General features: G+C 38.9%; 1 protein-coding gene across 5 annotated transcripts in view; it reads right to left on the bottom strand.

Annotated features, from left to right (window-relative positions):
• SPATS2L (spermatogenesis associated, serine-rich 2-like) overlaps positions 1-20,481 on the bottom strand; it is a 180,020-nt gene that overhangs the window by 139,580 nt on the left and 19,959 nt on the right. For all 5 annotated transcript variants that reach the window (XM_008575549.1, XM_008575550.1, XM_008575548.1 and 2 more), the window contains one exon: positions 17,396-17,445. Coding sequence is in view for 2 of the 5 variants with exons in the window: in XM_008575548.1 (XP_008573770.1) it covers positions 17,396-17,445 (50 nt within the window). In the remaining 3 variants the exon portion in view is untranslated. Of the gene's footprint in view, positions 1-17,395; positions 17,446-20,481 lie in introns of those variants that run through there.

Genomic DNA, 20,481 nt, shown 5'->3' with positions numbered 1-20,481 from the left:
CTATGCTATGCCAATACTGACTATTTTTTCCACATAAAGTAAAACCATTGTCAGGAGTGGAGCCAGCCCAAACTCAACTTCTTCACTCCACTTTTTTTCTTCCTTTTTCTTTTTTTGCTTAATAAAACCCAGGGGAAAAGAAAAGAGTGAAAAACTCAGCACTCCTTCTCCTTCTTTTCTAGGGTCAGCTCTGAGATAGAATAATGGTGAACATTTATTGAACACTTAGGATAGGTCATAAGCCCTGAGCTAGAAGCTTTACCTGCCTTTTCTCATTAGAATCTCACATGCCCCCATTTTATAAACATAGAAAGCGAGGCTCTGAGAGCATAAGTGATCTACTGGACCACGTGGAGGCACCAGTGTCAGACCCAGGCCACTCTAACTACACAGCACACACCATTCTCCATCATTCCACATTGCTGTCTCACCTCCACCCAGCTCCTGCTGTCCTCAGCCCAGATAGCCAGTCCCCAGCCACTGAAGGAATACTTTTCTGCAGTCCACTCTCCAAAGACATTTCCTGTGGCTTCAAAGGACTGACATGATCGGCCTTTCTGCTGAAAAGCTAGAAGGCATTCTGAAAAATCAATACTGGCTTCTGTAAGAAGCGGCCTTTCCCAAAGCTAATTGAAGGCCATCTGAACATTTTCAGAACTGTGGCCATAATCATCTGCCTTGTTGTTTAACATGTCCCAACATGCATCTGCAATAAATCACTTCAAAATCGCTTTTACATGTTCACTCATATTAAAGAGCAGACAACAGTATTTTTTGTCATTGCTCTGTAACTCCTCCATCTAAACTCAGAACACTAGTATTATGGTTACATAATAGACAACCTGCTGACATTACTATTTTAAAGCACCACTTTTTCAGGGCTTATCACAAGTGTTTTAAATTTCATTTAGCTCTAACTTGTTATACAACTTTATGTTCAGAAACAATGTCCTCTGCTACACTGGCAAGCTATATTGGCAAATACAGTTGTTGAAATTTTTTTTCATTCTACCCTTTTTGAGGGCCAAATACAGGGGAATAATGAGAAAGGGAAGTTATATGGCTTATTGCAAAACATTACTCTGGAAAACGAAAAGATATATACTTTGATATCTAATCTGGATTAATGATGTGTCCTGAGCCTTCAATTTCATTTACTGTAAGAGTAAATGAATTCAATGACCTAATCATTGCTCATGTAACTCTGCGAAGCAAACGATCAGTTTACTAGATTACTGAAGGCTATAATAACTCAGAGAAGAAACCAGCAAATTTGGTGGGGTAGATATTTGTGGCTCGATCATCCAGAATCCATTTGCTAGCACTTCTAGCCATAGAAGCCCTACCCTGCTTTGGGGGACCCAGCGAAGCTACCTCCAATTTGGGCCCTTGGGTGGGTTATATGACCCAGGATGAACCTATCGGTATATCACTCCATGTGTCTCAGTCAATGTAGCCCCAAATGGGCAATCAGGCCAAGGACAAGCAAATATGGGGCTTTGTTTAAGCTATTAGGAAACTGGACTTTTTCTTGCTGGGTTTGAATGAAGAGGATGATGGGACTAAAGTTGCCTTGGCCATATTGTGACCACATGAAGCTCAGAAAGGAGCCAGCACAGAGGAAGCAGACTCAAGAAATACATAACTCAGTCAACGCCCATTGAAGAGGTTTCCTGATAGTCCCACCTAACAATTTCTGTCAGCCAGCCCTAACTGCAAGGGAGGCTAGGAGATGCAGTCTTTTGGCTGGGCACATTACCCGCTTGAATAAAATCAGTGTGTGTTACTAGGGAAGAATAGCTATTGGGTAGGAAATTAGTCGTCTCTTCTGCGGCCTGTTTAGGTTGGGTTTTCTGTGCTCACTACAGAAAACAGGCAGATATTGGACATATGTAAAGAAAGAATGACGTATTTCTGAGTCTATAGAGATCAAGTTAAAACACACAAGCATTTGATTTGTAAAATCTTTTGTTAACCTGATTTTATTTTGCAGTAGCTTCATTTGAAATTATTACTCCATTTAAAAATATTGTATCTACAATTAAAAATGCAGGATCTGCAAGCATGTGCAGTAGCCCAATTTTGCATATTCAATTTAGATACTGAAAAAAATATTAAAAATCCTAATTTCTTCTCAAACTATAGGGATAAATCAAACTACATATTTATGAGCTCCCTGTCTCCAGGCAGGAATCCTTCTGTTTCAAATATGCCTTAGCCTTCTATATGTTAGGTTAGATATTACAACAAATGTAAAAATCTTTGAATTGACACATTGAGTTCTCAGGGGACAGCTTTAAAAACTGGAGAATAATGGAAGTAGCTGATTTTAAGAATTTTTTTCACTAGTCACAAAGACATATCATACAGTAGAGGATACAGAAAATGCCCAAATGAGATTTTCTCTGAAATTTAGTATGGCATGAGAAAAGGAACATGAACAAGAAAACAATGGTTTATTGAACCAAGAGAGATAAGTGGCAGGGGAGTCCTAGGAATGGATTATTAACAGATGCTCCGCCTTCAGTCCTAAGTTATGCAGGCAGCAATAAATGACCTTTGTAGATCACAGTCATACAATCTCAGAATCTAGAAGAAGCTTGAAAATGAACAAATTCAACCCTTTCACCTTACTGAGTAGAAAAACTGGGACGTAAAAAGACTGGACCATCTGTCTTAGTCCTTTCTGTATTGCTATAACAATACCCGAGACTGGGTAATTTATACAGAACAGAGGTATATTTGGCTTACGATTCTGGGACAGCTGCATCTGGCACAAGCCTCGGACTGCTTCTACTCATGGCGGAAAGTGGCAGGTAGCTGGCAGGTACAAGCAGATCACATGGCAAGAGGAAGCAAGAGAGAGAGGGAGAGAAGGTGCCAGGGTCTTTTAAACAATCAGCTCTCATGGGAACTAATAGAGCGAGAACTCACTCATTAATCCCCCCTCCCCCAGGGGGAGCATTAATCCATTCATGAGGGATCCACCGCCATGTCTCAATCAGTTTCCAACACTGCCACACTGGGGATCAAATTTCCACATGAGTTCTGGGAGGATGGTACATTCAAACACCATCATTTGTCTAATGTTCAATAACAAGTTCATGCAGAACCAGGTTCAAAATATGGGTTCCTAACTCATGGAGCAACACTGTTCCCACTAATGTCCATTCAGGAGTTACAGAATTAGGAAGTCAGTCTGCCAGATGTGTACTGTAATTTACCCCTACGTTTATTGTGAAGTCATCCTGAAATTATGTGTTCAAAGTAGGAGAAATTGGTTGTAATACCATGACATCTGCCAAAATTAATGAGGAAAAATAAATGACGTCTTGCCTCACTGAACTAAACCAGGTCCAGGGGATGTGGACAGAGACCTCACTGATACAAAAGGAAGAGGCTGAGAGGTTGTTAGGGTTTAACAGCTGGTGGGAATTTTATTTTCTGATGGAACTGAATTCTTTACTACAGTTTGCTTCAACTGTTTCCCACCTACAGCTTAAGTTGCCTTGAAACACTAAGCACTTCTCACCTCTGTAACCTTAACCATAAGCTCTCCAAAAAAGTAAAAAACTAGGGTAATCAACAAGTGATGGAAAAATGAAGTCTTTTGAAGGTCTCCCTTCAAAGGAGCAGAAGATCAAGGATAATACCGCACAGTAGGTTAGTTTGACTATACTACAAATAATATGATGAGTCCGTCCTATTATTACATTTTTATCACTTGGCAGCTTGAAAATATGAGAAATGCAGGGAGTCCCTCCCTCAGCGGTTTCTCTGAGAAAACCTGGAAAGTGTAGACCTGGGATTTGGGATTTTGAAAGAAACCCCAGAGCTGGCTTTATTAGAAGTTGAGTTCCATCATTTTGCAGGGAAGCTTAGGAAGAAAGCTAATAATCTCTGCCAAATCAAATGTACTAAAGAGCAGTTACTGTTCTCAAATTCATGGCACACATGTTTAGGTGAAATACGTTTAAAATAAATTCAGCTGAAAAGCATCATATGAAGTCTCTCAGTTATCCAGAGTCAGTCACTTTTATATGGTTTGGCTTACATATTTGCTTTTTTTCAATTAAAAATAACTTTTGTTGTTTCTTTCTTTCTTGTTATAAAAGCAGTATGTCTTCAGAGTTGAAAAATTAAAAGATTGGGGCCGGCCCGGTGGCGCACTGCTGTAGTGCGCCGCTTGGGAAGCGCGATGGCGCTCCCGCCGAGGGTTTGGATCCCACATACAGACCGGTTTCCCGCTCGCTGGCTGGGCGAGGTGCGGGAGCAACACGGAGGGCTGCGATCCCGTTGCCGGTCCCGGTCCGGGGGCGACACTGAGGGTTGCGATCCGTTGCCGGACACGGAAAAAGACCAAAAAAAAAAAAAAAAAAAAAAAGAAAAGAAAAGAAAAATTAAAAGATTGATAAAATGGAAGAACACTTTAAATACCCATAATCTTACCACCCAGACAACCACTTTAAAAACTCTTAAATATGTTTCAGGTCATTTTCTAAGAAAAAAATGTGATCACACTGTGCATTTTTTTTTTTTTAACATTTTACCACTTAATATATCATAAACATCTTTTCACTATCAATATTTATCTACAACACCATCTATAGTGGCTGTACAGTATTTCATTACATGACTATAACATAATATATTTAAGTAATCTGTTATTGTTGGATATTTAAGCAATTTCCTATTTATCATATTATAAACAATGCTATAATGAACATCTTTGTGGCTAAAACCCTGGCACATATCCTTATTTCCTTAGCATAAATTCCTGGAAATAAAATTTTGGGGACAAAATAGTGAGCGCATTTTAAAGGATTAAAAAAAAACCATATTGCCAAACTGCCCTCTAGAAAGGGAGTCATATACTTTAATATACTTGAATTACTTGCATATCAAGTGCTATGATCAGTTCAGTACACCATGAAAAGAAACTACGTAGGCACATTTGGGATGGTCAAGTGTGATAGATATGCTTATAATTCTGATGAATGTTAACTACAGTTAGATAATTTTACACTAGATACTCCTTATTTATATGCCTCCAGCCATGATTGATTTGCACATTCCATTTTGGCTCTTTTTTTGGGACTTGATGCCTTTTTTCCCTCCGCTATGTTAAGTGCTCTACTTACATACTTACCAATATTCTTAAAAACATTCTAAATGGTTAGTCCCTAATGGCATTATTGTAGTGCTCTGATCACATGCATCAGCTAGAAAATCTTCATTCACGTAATGCTCCCAATTAAATGCCAGGACCAGTTTGCAGTTTGACATTTTAATGAAGTGAGAGAAATGACATCTGAAGTTTAGGTCTGACAACACATTTCACCCTCTCTTTAGTCTTACAGTTAGTTGTTGATTTTGCCTAGACTAAAGAGAGAGTGAAATGTATTGTCAGACCACACATTTTCTTTGAAATTATTTATTTATTCACTTATATTCCACCTGATTCCAAAAAGGGCTTACAGCAGCTTTTCTTTTTAAAAGTGTTTTCTAAATTGGATATTTTCACATCACTGAGACTGCCAACTTCTTCCCTAACATAAGGATATTCTTCTATCATAACTGCTTGCTATATTTGGAGATTGAATGGCAAGGATATTGTTCTATGCAGAAAAGAAAAGAGGAAAAAAAATAACTCATTATGATCAAAACCCTGCTTGGAAGACCCCCTCAAACAGGGTGACGCTAGGTATGCAATACCAGTCCAATAAAAAAACAGGAAGAACTCAATTTCTAGGATGCACAAAAGCTCCAAAGAATCACAAAAAGTCAGGCCTTCGGGCTACCCACTTCCCGCAAGGGACTGTAAAAAGCTCAGAACTCCAACATCCTGACTTGTGAGAGTGTTATGGAAAATGGCGGTGTTAGACCCCAGAACAGAGGAGCCCATAGCAGGAAAGGACGCTCAACAACAGAGAGAGGAGGAAAGCTTTGCCCTCTGTAAGCCAGTTGCCCTCTGTAAGCCAGTCGCAAAAGAACCAGTCTCCTGCTTGGCTTGTCTTTCTCAGTGTCCTCTTCTTTTTCCTTCCCACGTCCTCTTACTCTTCCAACACCACCCACCAGACCTCTCTGCAGTTCTGGCTCTGGTCTCCTGTCCCACTTTGGAAGCATGAAGTTTTTACTCTGTGGCCTTTCTAACTCTTCATCTTTGGATTTGTTTTCCACCCCTCTTCCACTGGCCTATATCTTGCCCAATATCTCTTCTGTTTCAGGGCCCCATGCTGGCAGTAAGAGACATGGTCCCATATCTAGTATTACACATGGAAGGACAGTTAATGACAAATCCATGGTATGTGGTGAACAGGCACTTAGAAGAAAATTTATTTTGTCTGACAGAAAAAAAGGGAGGGGAGTTACATGCTACATTAATGAGGGATTGGGGTTAAAGGGAAACAATAACATTGAACTTACTTGGTATATTAAAAATGTTATGATGAGTTTTCTCTATACTCTAAATGCTTCCAATTGCCATCATTCTGGAAGAAAGGGATCACTTTCATTGTGAAACCTGAGGTTTTCTGTGATTTCTAGACAACCTCAGGAAAAACACAGTTTTTCATCTGAACCAGCAGTATATCCAAGCAGCAATCTTATTAATCTTATTGTCAGATTAACAATAAGACTCATCTGACTAATAGAAAATATATCAACATTTAGTCCAGACTTAAACCTTAGCACTTCACAACTTACTGAGCCCTTTCAAATAATTATTTTATTTGATCCTCACAATTTAGTAAGGTAAGTGTTACTATTCCCATCTCAGAGATAAAGAAATGTACACTCCCAGAGGTTTAGATGATATACCTGAGTCATTTAGGTGGTTTAAGTCACTGGGAACTGAAGCCAGACTGCCTATGTTCAAATACAGGCACTGCCCGTGGTTAACTGTGTGACTCTGGGCAAGTTACTTAACCTCACTATGCCTCTATATATATTTCTGTAAAATATAGACAAATGATATGCTATCCACCTCACAAGGATGTTGTGAGGATTAGATGGACTAATGCATTAAAGCAGTTATAAAATTAAGAAGTCAGTCTGCCAGTGACACATAAGTGCACACAGTAAGCATTTAAGAAATGTTGCCTGGACTCAATTCCCAGAGCTAAATATTTTAAGGCCATAAGAGGTATCCTTATCTTTAGCAATTACATTATATCTATGATTCACAATTTTATCAGTTGAGAAATTAGCTATTTCTCACAAAAGGAAAATACGTGGTACAAGGTAAACCTTGAATTGGATATAATGACTCAAAAAGGAAGAGTAAAGGCAAAAGTTCAAGTATGCCTTTCTTCAAAAAACCCCATTTAATTTTGTTTCCAGAAAAATCCTATACACAACGTAAATGCTTTCCGTCATTTTAGAGCACAATGAAAGGTCAAGCTAAATGGAAGTAATATTTGTGTAACCCATGGTGGCTGTCAGGGAGTCTGTTTCCCATGGCCCGGTTCTCCACTGGGACAAAGCAGCGCTTCTCTGGAGGAGCACTCCAAGGAGAAAGGGCCGTGCCCCCCAGCCCTCCCGCTGCACCCACTCCATGTGAGCTCTCTGAGAAGAGGGAGCTCTTCTCAAGATACAAAGATACAGCTGCCACTCTAGAGAGCTGTGGAAAAGAGCAATTTCACCCAGGGAAGAGGGTGCTGGAAAATTGGCAGGAGTATTACCAAGGCACGTTTTCTTGCTTCTGGTTTCTGTAGCAGTGGGGACAAAAAAGAGGCCAAAGTACAGACAATGTGGTGTTGGGGGGACAGGTAAGAAGAGAGACCCATGAAGATAGAGGATTGGCAAGAAACAGCAGGTGGCTGGAATAACCACAAAACAGGTACCAGCTTCAAGAAGATACACAAGCCGCAAGAGTAAAGAGTGTCATGGCAGAGAAGTTCTGGAAACAGCATATGTCAGAGGACCATTACAGAGGCCACGTAAGAGCAGGAATTAGTGATTTCTCAGTCCTTTTCTAGCACAAATGGGGGAATAGGGAAACAGCCACAGTGGGGTTCTCAGTCTTCACCTATAGACTGAAGATGTGACATAGGTCAAGGTTTCTTCCTACAAATTACTTCATCACGTGAAAGCACAAGTGTAGTTTGGAAGGTTCAAAAATCAAGTGCAGTGTGAAAAAAGCCAGCTAAGGAACCCAGGGCACCTCTGACACAAGGGTTACATGTGAAAAAGAAAATCTCACTCTAAACAGGAACATATTCAGCATTAGAACAAAAAGTTATGAACTTTTGCTCAACCCAGAAGTTCTGCATGCCACAAATGTAAAAATAACAATAACATGATTATTTTACATGTGTATGGTACTTTAAAGTTTATAAAGAATTTTTATAAAAGCACTTCTGGCCCACATGGATGTTTTGCATGCCCCAATAAGACACATTCATGTTATTTTTAAAAGTCCCTAAGAATTGACTTTATGTTACTGCAAACACAGTTTTTTAATCTATAACACTTCCCATAGAATTTTATCTATGAATACTATACATAAAAGGCAAATGACGGGTTTTAGGTACTGAGTCTATTCTAAAATACCTACTTCTTTTTCATAATGACTAATTAAAATATAATTTATGTTAACTAAACCAGGCGTAGACATTACAATACTCTGCACAGACCATTAAACATATTTCATTTAAAAAGTTTCTATATTTCCAACCCCTCAGACATTCTAAGGGGGTACTACAGAAGAATAATTACTTTAAAAAGGAATGTATTAAAGCATATTCCTTAAGGGTCTTTAAAAAACAGCCCTTAAAAGCATAAACAGGAAGCATACTATAAGGTTATAAAGAATGGTAGAATAAAAATGATTGTGGCCTATTTCCATAAAGAAGCATGGAAAAAAGAAAAAAAGCTAAAATTACTTCCAGCTTGCTGAGTTAAAATGAAGTGTAATTTCATTAGGCAAGTGTCTTATTTACTCTTTGCCCTATATACAATAATAACACGTGTTGTTGAGAGTCAACAGTTCACATTAGCATTTTTTAATTTAAGAAAAAAGGGAAATTATAAACTCTAAGGAACAGTTTTCTGGTTGACATGGTTCAGCAGGCCTGGAGGGCAATGTGTACTTTGTACCCAAATCTATCAAACCCTCTGTCCTTGAGATACAAAGAAAACACTCCTGACCTACAGTCAGCAGGGCATTCTCTTTGAGTTCTCTTTCTTGCTTTCTTTCAGCTTTGATGATAAACTTGCACTGATCCACCTCTTTTGGTCATCTGATTCCCTATGTGACTGACAGTGCACATCTGGGAGACAGCTGCCTGGCTCTGGGAAAGAAGTCGCAGCTTGGAAAGGAAGACGCATGAAGTGGAGAGTCTTGGCACTGGGCACAAGCTAACTGACATGTTAAAAGCAAAATTCTAGGAAGTAGAAACCGATTTTGTTGGTATGGTAAGAACTCTACAAACCTATCTGCATTAAGAAAAACTGACAGATGAGACTTTTCATTGAATATGCTAACTTCTGCAGTAAATTTAGCCTTCTGGAAGGTTGTATCCATTACTGCTATGCCACTGGGTTTTTAGGTCATTTCAGATTTTGATGTCTCCAAGCCCTTAGTCTACATTGCAGCACTCACCTTGTTTAGGTATTTTGTGGCTCTTATTACTAGCTATTAACTATTGTGTTTATTCACTTGGTTACTTGTTTGTTCATTGTCTGGCTCTCATTGAAATATAAACTCCGAGCACTGGAAGATTTCAACCTACTAAAGTTAGCTACTGATTGCTTGATCAGAGTTAATCTGGTTGAGTATATCTGGCCCAATAAGTTACTTACCAATATACAGACCACAGAAGGATCTACCTGAATATATTCGTTCATTCAACAAATTGAAACTAATTGAACATCTTTTATGCAGTAGGCAGTGGGTACAGCACAGGAAATATTGGTGAACAAAACAGAACTTAGAGAGTCAGCAGTCTAGTTGAATATACCATGTACTATCTTGCTAAATCTTTGCGCCAACCAGAGAGAAAAAAGAAGAAAAGAGGCCATCAGCTTGTTAGTCACAGAGCAAGCTCTGAGAGGATAAAGCCACATCTCTCTTACCTCTTTGACTTCACCTCTCTAACTCTTTACTGCTCTAGGTAAGCCACACATGCCTCTTAATCGGCTGCCAGAGCTCTCTTCAAGCTCTCTTTTCAGAGAGATTTGAAAAAGTCTTATAAACAATTTTGTTATCCCAGAAAATGTTAATGCTCAGGTAACCCCTTTGAAAGAAAAGGAAAATTCCTTTCAGATTTCTTTCTCAGTAACAAGGAATGCAATTAGACCTATACTTGGCCCTCTGTCAGTTCCCATAGCCAAGAAATCTCAGAGTTAGGAGAACAAAGCTACCAGCGTGCTTCTGCTATTGACTGTGGCTGGCCCAAAGTCCAAGTGTTAAAGCCTGAGAAAGTTTTACCCCTTAACTTTAATTTCCCGTGCAGCTAACTTACAAATACCAAAGCTTAGAGGATCTGGAATGCAAAACTCTCCCCATTACTTTATTGAAGAATTATGTATGCTATGATTTATTGCTAATGCTGGTCTTTCAAAGCATTAGTCAGGACACCTGCAAACCTTCGGACAACAGCTGCCAATAGGAGTTTAATGTTTCACAGATCAGCATTTTAAATCTGATGAACAATAAATCATACTTGTAACCAGTGTGAGGCATTGGATTGATAGCATGTTGAGAGGTGGTTAAAAAATACGAACTATAGATTACATTATAACAGCATTTTGGAAAATGAAGACTAAAATAATGATCATTATTACCATATCTGTTTCTTTAGCATGATGCTTTCTCCAGGAAAAAAAAATTTCTTTTTATAGAAAGAAAATTTCACTGAGTGTGAACAATATAAAATTTGGTTATTTCATATGTATATGTGCTTGAAAAACAAAGAATTTGGGCACTGTTTATATTTTTATAATGATTGATCCAAAGGGAACAATACGCTATTCAGGACTTGTATGTGGCAATATTTGAAAGCAATGTTTAACTTGTTTTGGAAGATAATTCATTGATTTTTCAGACATACGAACATTTTCATCACTTGCATTCTTGAAATATTACAAGTAATTGCTTGAGCCCTGTTAGAACAAATGTGATATATCAGACACATTTGGTGTGAGAAATGATGGTCAACTCAACATCTGTTTAGGAATGGCTGTGATATATTCAAACATATTTTAACAGGTTCACAAGAGAAAAAAAATTAAGGTCTTTTACTGGTGTGACGACTTGCCCGTGGTATGCACACACTGTGGACCTCTTTTATCTTCTTTCTACCTTCACATAAAATTTTAGGGCAAGTCAGGCTGTCAGTGAAGAGAGTATCAGCATTAGGAATGCTAAAATGGATTTAATGCCTAAATTACAAAATTTCTGATGAGAGGTACAACAGTGGTTAAAGGCAGAAGTAAAGCCAAACCTTACGGAAACAGCCTAAGCAGAAGGAAGCCCCATGGACCTACAGAGAATTTCTCAGCATCTCATGAAAATAATGTCAAGTCCAGTGTTCACCCAAAGAACACAAGAAGCCCAGGCTCAACTGGGTGATGATAACATTTCTTGGAGAAAACACTGCAGTCTTTATATTTCTTTGATTCATGATAATTAAAGTTCCTGAAAGAAAACCAATCATTAGTATCTATTGAAATATTAATACCAGTTGAAGGTAGATGCTCACAGGCATCCCTGATTTTCTGAGATGGCCCAGATATGCAGGGATAAAGCTCCCAGGAATCATGTCTATCCTATGTTACTCTGTTCCCTCAACCCAGGCTGACTGGTCAAAAGGTTGATGATCAACCTAGGTTGGACCAATTAAATTCTCTCTCTCAACTGGGAACTTCGAAATCCAGAGGCTGAAAGTCATTAGTGCTCAATTACATTAACAGTAATATCTTAGAGAAAAAGGCCACAAAATCCTGTGCTGAGATCCCAGAACTTCCCTAGTTGGTGCCCTTTGTGCTGTTTGGTGGTTTGATTCGACCCTTCATTCAATTCTGTCAGATATCCCAGAAGCCTTCCAATAAAAAAATTTAAAAATAATTTCATTTTGGTTTAAACTAGCCAGTTTCTGTAGCTTCCAATCAAAACAACCTTGTAGGTTAAGGACATCAGGACTTAATAAAAAGTTACATTTTGTTGAAGTATAAGGGACAGAATCATAATTCCTTACATTTGTAGGAAATTCTACATATTAGAAATGCTCCCATATATGTGATCCCTGTAAGGATTGGGGAAAGGCCACCTTCACAACAAAGAGGCAATGGCAGCTCAGAGGGAGTGTTGCCTATGTGCTGGGTCTGGCTGCCTGCAAGTGGCAGACCCAGGCTTAGAACACAGGTCTGCCGACTGCTGGTCAAGCGCCGTTTCCATTACAAGCCATGATGCTTGTACTTTCTACTACTCCTGAGTTGGGAAAACCTACCTAACAGTACTCAGCTTTTTTTTTTTTTTTTAAACATACAGAATCCTTACAGGAAATCTTACAGGGAATGTAAACAAAACAGAAAAACAAAGCTATTGTGAGTGCGTGTGTGTGTGCACATGCACGCACGTGTACTCTCCGTCTTCTATTCCAACCTAGTGGCTTGGGAAAAGTTTTAAAACAGTAAAATGTATAAGCTAATGCTTTAATATCAATATTTGCCAATAAAGAGAAATTAGGGCTGAGATATGCCTCCTTTTGATATGGGTAGCAAGTTCACCATCTTCTACATGTTAAACTGTTAACAATGAGAAGCCTTTGAGCTACATGGCAGTGGTATTCAAGATATTTTCACATCACGTTTTGAACATGTATCCCCAATATATGTTTGGTGGTTTGTTTACAATTTATATACATGTATTATTGCATTGACATGTTATATACATTATAAAACATGAACACAAATGGGAATGGATGACAGAATTGATGTAATGTTTGCTAATCGTAATATCTCAAGGCAAATACACACAGGACAAAGTTCATGGTTAACTGCAGTGGATATAAATCTATATGTCTTCCAGATAATTTAGAATTTTGGTGGCCAGCTTCTTCCCACATCTGATTCAATGGTCACTGTCATTACCCCATTATATGGCCAACAAAGAGTTCATGCAAAGTTTCACCATTCTCTTGTTACCTGCAACATTAAAATTATCTTCAATTTATGGGAATTCTTTGCAGAATCTTTTAAAGATTCTGCTAGTTTGTGAGGGTTTGCTAAAACTAAATATACAGAATTTGTAAAACCAGTTAACCAGGCACAATACACAAGGGGTCTGCAAAAACATCACAGAAGGATTTGCATTATCTTTTAATTCTATTTTTCCTTTTTGAAGTATCCTCATATTTCACAAAATAACCAAGGCAGATGAAGCAGTGAAGAAGCACTGTGAAGCCCCTTAGTGGGGCACTCCCACTCTTTCCTCAGAAGACCTCACCTTCCCTCCAGGTGACGCTTGATCTGACATGTGGGCTCAGTGACAGTGCCAATGTCAATACAGTCACCACCTGTTATCAAACATAATGTTTCATGATAATAAAATGAATGTAAATGCAAGTTCTAATCAGTTTCTTTTCCCAGTCAAGGGATTTGGCCAATAGCTCCCTGGGGTGCATATCCCACTTTGGAGACCACTCAGCCATGCAGTGAGGCAGCAGTTTACTTCTTTTTTTTTTTGTCTTTTGTCTTTCTTCCGTGTCCAGCAACGGATCGCAACCCTCAGTGTCGCCCCCGTACCAACGGGATTGCAAGCCTCGGTGTTGCTCCCGCGCCTCGCTCAGCCAGTGAGCGGGAGCCGGTCTGTATGTGGGATCCGAACCCTCCGACGGGAGCGCCGCCGCGCTTCCCAAGCGGCGCACTATCCAGTGCGCCACCGGGCCGGCCCAGCAGCAGTTTACTTCTAAGAGCCAGTTACAATCATGGGAATCTCTAGACCTAAAACTATGCAGGACACAGACAAACTGACCCAGGTCAAAGAGACAATTACTTCACTTATCTTTTTAACTTATTAAATTATGAACCACAATCCATAAACAAAAAAGTAGATAAAAAATTCATGTTTGGCTGCATACTGCCCATGTCACTACCAGCCCAGTCAAAAAGGAGAACTCTGCCAGCACCCTTGAAAGTCCTCTAGGTCCTTTCTCTTCTCTCCCTTAAAAGAAACCACTATCCTGATACCTAATTCTTTCAGTAGTAAGTTCCTTACTTTTCTTTATAGTTTTAGCCACTTATGTATACATACCTTAGCAGAGTTTAGTTTTGTCTGTTTTTATACTCAGCTAACTTAGCTAAATATAAAGTAGCTAATTAATTAAAAAAAAAACTTAGAGAAAGTAATTCCAGTGCATTTCTCAGCAATCCATTTTAATATTAACTTTTATGTAGCCATGAGGAAAGTTTATTAAATTACTAGATTTATCTTTCCATAGACTTTCATTCCTGAACATTTACTAAATCCAAACCATGATATTAAGTGCATTTTACTGTTAAAAAGTAGTTTGAAATTTTCCAATGAATTTATTGAAGCTGATTCCCCCAAATCTATTTCTTTCTTTCTCTCTCTCTTTCTCTCACTCTCACACAAACACATACACACATTTTTCACATATTATAATCATTTTTTCTTTTAAAGAGGACCTATAGTGTGTATGCTAAGAGATCGAAATATGCATTTGAATTTTAAAGCAATTTTACGCCAAAAGAATTTCAAGTTAATACTGATCAAGCCTGGAAAGCCAAAAATGTTAATTCTGTAGCCAAACTAAGGAGTACAAGTACAAATAACACAGACTAATTCCAAATTCAGTCTCCAATATTTTCATTATTGTCATGAGTGTTCTCCAAATGGAGTGCAGAAACAGGACATACTTCGATGACAATACTGTGGCTCCAGCAAAATCTGTTCATTGGTCTACCACTGTCTCATTGATAGCAAACATAATAACTAACACTACTGTGCCAGGCATTCTACATATCAACTCAAATATACAATATTTTACATATTTTAGCTTGTTTAATCCTCAAAACAATGTGATGAGGTAGGTACTATCATTTCTTTCTATTTCACAAGAAGAAACTGAAGCACACAAAGGAAAAGTAACTTGATCAAGATCCCATGGCTAAAAGTAGTTGAGCTGGAATTCAAAACCATTCCTCCTGGAGCCTCAGTCCATATTCCACTATGCAACCCTGCAAAATGTTACTGTTGTTGTTGGCATTGTTATTGTTATTTTGATAACAACAAGAATAGTTCTTTAAGATCAAGGCAAAATATGTGAACCACAGGGGGGAAAAATCTATGTACGTTTGTTTTGACTTATAAGAAATCTGTGAAAATGATTGTAAACAAGCAACCCTCTAATTGTGGGAGAACTAATTAAGAAATGAATTAAGGGATTCAATGGATACCCAAATTAGTCATTAGAACTTGAAGATCTGGAGTTCTGGTCTAAATCCAGCTTTGGCACTTGCATCCAAAATAAACATGACCAGATAAGTACCACAGCTCACAATTAAAATGGATTTATATGGCTTATGTGTCCACATGGGACAGGCCTCTTCCTAATTGAATTCAACACCTCTTCAGTTATTGCGGGTTTCATTTACCATCTTCCCAGTCTTTGTAACTGCTGGCAATAGATTATGCTGAGGGAGAAATCATTTCAATCAGTGATCTCTGCAGTACAAGCATAGAAAGATAAAAGTATAATTAGAAAACTCCTTAAGTGTGCACATGTGCCATATGTTTTAGACTACTACCAACTGGGAAGACCAGTTACAGAAGGGATGTCTAATGTCACCGTTCTGGAATCAGCAGCCAGTAAAAGCAGCATTCCAACATGTGATTAGAACAATCTTTTGCAGGCCAAAACACTCCTGTTTTCCTCCTCTAATATGATTAGTGACAGACAGCTTGAGGCATCTCATTCTCCTGACAAAAATATGATCATAATTGTTTTCAATGGTACATCTTTCCATCAAGCTATTGCCTTCTGGCAGAAAAATAATAGTTCCTGATTATTTGGTATACATTTCAAGAAAACAGGAATTGACTGTGCCTTCGCTTGTCTGATGGGTAGCAGGCCACCAGAATTTTCATAGTAACTCTTCGGTTGCCTAACCAAAAGAAAAACTAAGCAGTGTGTGTACATGTGTATGGAGACGGACAGAGAGAGAAATTCAACGAGTTGTTTCCATCATAATTCCCTTTGAACAACTATAAAGAAAGTGTTTTCATGGTGATTTAGATATGAGGAAGTAAAATATTCTATTCCATTTACGGAAAACAACCAACTCCCACTAATGTGAACAGCTCTTTTCAAAAAGTTGCAGTCATCTTACCACTGAAGTTTCTGGTTTATGGAAAAAGAATCAAGTTTAGAATAAACATAAATGGAAATATCCAAGAGGCAATTAGACCTCATTAATTTGGATTACCTAAATTTGGAATTTACGATCATTTGACTGGGTCCAGGGAAAGGATGATCTTTACACAAGAAATATGGCTTGCTAAGCAAATTAATTTAAATAAGACTGCTGGCAGGGAAATAAAAATATTTCAGGGAAGGTATGAACCTAAAACAACAACATGCTTTCTATCCAACAAATACTTCTGACATATCCATTCAAATATCAATAACTGATAACAATAATTGTTACCATTTTATTGAATGTTACTCTTTCTTGTGTAAGTTTACTTTATATACATGGGCTTGAAACATCCCAACAATTCTGCAAGATGGGTATGATTATCCACAGCTTAGGAGGAAACTGAAGCTCAGAGAAGAAAGTGGCATGCGAACACCACACAATTATTAGGCAGCAGACGCAGGCTGCCAAGCCAGGCTGCCCAGCCCAGAAGACTGTGTCCTTCCGGTCCCTCTCAACGCTGACTGAGCACTGCCAATTGCAAGTGAGACTTTTAGACTCACTGGAGTGTGTTCTTCAAAACCAACGGCAGCAAGAGCAAAAATGGCGATCACTGCAAGGAGGGAAAACTGGGCAGACTGGCTCCAGAGCCCACCATTCTTAACCATAATTCTTTTCTTAACCACAAGGGTGTCTATAAATGGCCTATTCTTTTTGGTACTTCAAAGTATTTTACACGCAAGAAACTATTCTAACGATACCACAGAAATGTGGATATAGGTGGGGAAGGGGAATGTGCGTGGGGTAGGAGTGCCTTAGGTCCCCACTGCCCTATCAGGAGTGACTTTGGTCTACACACCATAAACAAGAATTCTGGGGTTGAGACCCTGAGAGGCAGCTGGAGTGGCCAAAGGCTGTGACAGGGCCCCTAGGAGTCAGCTGCAGATGCATGGACAGCTGGCCTTGTAGGCAGAAGGAGCTCATGCAGAAAAGAAGGACCATGTCTACTTACCTGGGAATCCACAGAGATGTTCCTGAAAGCAGCCTGGGTTCTGGAGTGCTCTAGGAAAAAAGGACATTTGGAAGGTCACACAGGTCTCATATCAACAGCCACACCACCCATTTCCTATCACATCCGCACCCAACCACAGGATCTGGAGTCACCTAGCCAGGGAGCTGGGCCTCACCCATGACTTGATGGCTATATGACCTTGAGTAGGTGAAGTAACTGCTCTGTGCCTCGGTTTACTCAACTGTAAAATAGGGATAATAAGAGAACCTTCCTCACGAAGTTGTTGACTGGATGATATATAATGAGAGCAATGCATTAAGCACGCTGCCTAGCACATAATACTGATATTTTATTTATTTATTTATTTATTTATTTGTCTTTTTTCCATGTCCGGCAACGGATCGCAACCCTCAGTGTCGCCCCCGTACCGGACCGGGACCGGCAACGGGATCGCAGCCCTCGGTGTTGCTCCCGCGCCTCGCTCAGCCAGTGAGCGGGAACCGGTCTGTATGTGGGATCCGAACCCTCGGCGGGAGTGCCGCCACGCTTCCCAAGCGGCGCACTATAGCAGTGCGCCACCTGGCCGGCCCCTAATACTGATATTTTAATAACAACAATAGCTAACATTTACTGCTTGCTTAGCATTGTTCTAGGGCTTGACATAGTTTGACTCCTTCAGTACTCTGAGGCAGGTACTAATCTCATTGGCATTTCACACATTTTAGAAAATGAGGCACAGAAAGGTCAAATTACCTGTCTTACAAAGATTTATGGGGTAAGTGTTGGAGCTGAGATATTGTGACAATTGGGCCCTAGAGCCTGAAGTGTCAACCACAATGATATCCTCTCTAATTTATTAAAAATAAATGTTAGCTATTGTTACTATAATAGTCTCCTCTAAGAGATAGACTCTAATATACACACAACCATCCAGAACTCACCATTCAGCCAGTAACCATTTAGGCAGAGCTATGGGTGCCAAGGTCCTAAGTCACCAACCCACCATTCTCTCACTCACTCAACCATCACTTCAAGTGTGTCTTAAGAATCCCTACATCTCCAATGCTTTGTGGAGCACTGTGGGGATTCAAATCCTCTGGTCACTGATCCTACAGAGTCAGATCTATCTCCATGAAACAATTAGAGAACAACAGTGAGGGAGGCACTGGAAAGAATGACAGGGCCTTGGGAAATGGGATGTTGTGCCTGGCTTTGGCATCGACTCTCTTGGAGACCTTCTCCAAGTCAGCTGACCTCTCTGGGTTTTACCTTCCAATGAGGGGATTGACCTAGAAGCTCCTAAGCCTTGAGATTCTAATCTACAACTCTAGACTAACTTTTCTCTCTATAGTCCATTTTTGAGAAAATATATTATAAACCTTCATTTATCCAGCAAACATTCACTGAACACAGTATCAGGCACTGTAAATATAGTGCCAAGGATATCATTACAAGACGTGGCCTACCCATTGTAATTAGCTCTATAAGCATGAATTCTTAAATGAAATCTCAGCAACCAAAAGACAAGAATGCATCCATGAGACAACTGCATACCTGGTCTGCCCCAATCTGAGCCCTGGGAGTGGCCTCAAAGAATTCCACACCAATCCAAAATCCAGGGTCCAATCTTGTGTGTGCACACACGTGCGTGTGCCTGCTTCTTTGGGAAACATTTACTTCTACACAAGATGCTACTGACTTTATTTAAAGATCAGTTCATCACACTTAGATACATTTGCTTTCACAAACACTCCTTGGGGGGGAATAATTCAGTGAGTGTAAAACATCCACTGAATAGGAATTGATTTTAAAATATGCTTTTCTAACTTTTAACAAAAACAATTTTCTGATTTTACTTATGCACCACAAAAGGCAAACACTGTTGTGTGGACAAATAATAAATAACGTGGGCTGTCAAATGAAATATTCAACATTTATGGAATTAATTTTTAATAAACACTTTTAAACATACCCCCAAATATCCATCAATCTTTCACACAGGAAGCAGCAGCATTTTGGTAAATTCCATCCCCCATTACAATAGAAGTAAGCACAAAATATATATGGTTCTTAGAGAGGACAATGATGGTATTTTGTACAGGATGGTTAAACATTTGCAGCATATAATTTTAAAAGGCACAAAGTGGTCAAACATATCATGCATCATTTTGATAGATATTCAGGTAACATATTTAGTCTTTGCTATATTTCTACCAAAGTACCCTGTGAATGGGAATCTATAGAAAATTTAGTTCCTAAATTGGCTCTGAAAGGATCTCAAAAAAAGTTTTATACAATGTTAGAGTATATGCACGAACTTCAAAGATGACAATATTGAGGAACAACACTCATTTAGACATAAAGTGTTACTTTCTTAAGCCTGGAAAGAAAAAAAAATGACATTTTACTACTGATTACCCCTTGGGTAAAGAATTATTGCTGATTTTTTTCTTCTTTCTAATTTTCTGTTTCCTAAACTTTCTATAACGAGTATGTGCTATTTTAACAATCCAAAAAAAAATATTTCTTTAATCTCACGATATGTTATGGAAAACAGCCAAATGTAGTAAAAAGTGAAAAGGCTTTCGAATCATGAACCTGGGTTCAAATCCCAGCTTGTACCCTTTCTACCTTGGTGCCTGTTGATAAGTTAGTCAGCAGCTCAAGTCTCACATTTCTTTACCTGTAAAGTGGAAGTAACAACGCATGCCTTGAAGCATCATTTTACCTATTACAGATGAGATATCTTAAGTGCTTAGCACAGAGTAGGAGCTCAATAAATGGCAGTCACTCATCTAGTCAAAGAATACAGGGAAGATAAGTTAGGCTTTTCCTATAACAAACAGAAAGTAAATTTGTTGGTGTGTATAAACTGATGTTTCAGACCACTTGTTTATACTAATAGTATGAGTTTTTAACAGGTGACTTTCAGAAATCTTCTAGCAGTTAAAGTTCAGAAAAAGAGTAAGTAGAAATGGGCTTCTACCCCACTGTCCTTTCCATTACAACTATTAGATTCTATAGTCCGAGACTCTTGGGTTCACTTGTACCTGCCACTTTACACGCCTGTACCTACTCAGAAAGCC

Source organism: Galeopterus variegatus, unplaced genomic scaffold (genome assembly GCF_000696425.1).
Source record: "Galeopterus variegatus unplaced genomic scaffold, G_variegatus-3.0.2 Scaffold1205, whole genome shotgun sequence".
Classification (NCBI taxonomy): domain Eukaryota; kingdom Metazoa; phylum Chordata; class Mammalia; order Dermoptera; family Cynocephalidae; genus Galeopterus; species Galeopterus variegatus.
Note: the sequence above shows the minus strand (reverse complement) of the source record. Positions and strands in the feature narration are given on the sequence as shown.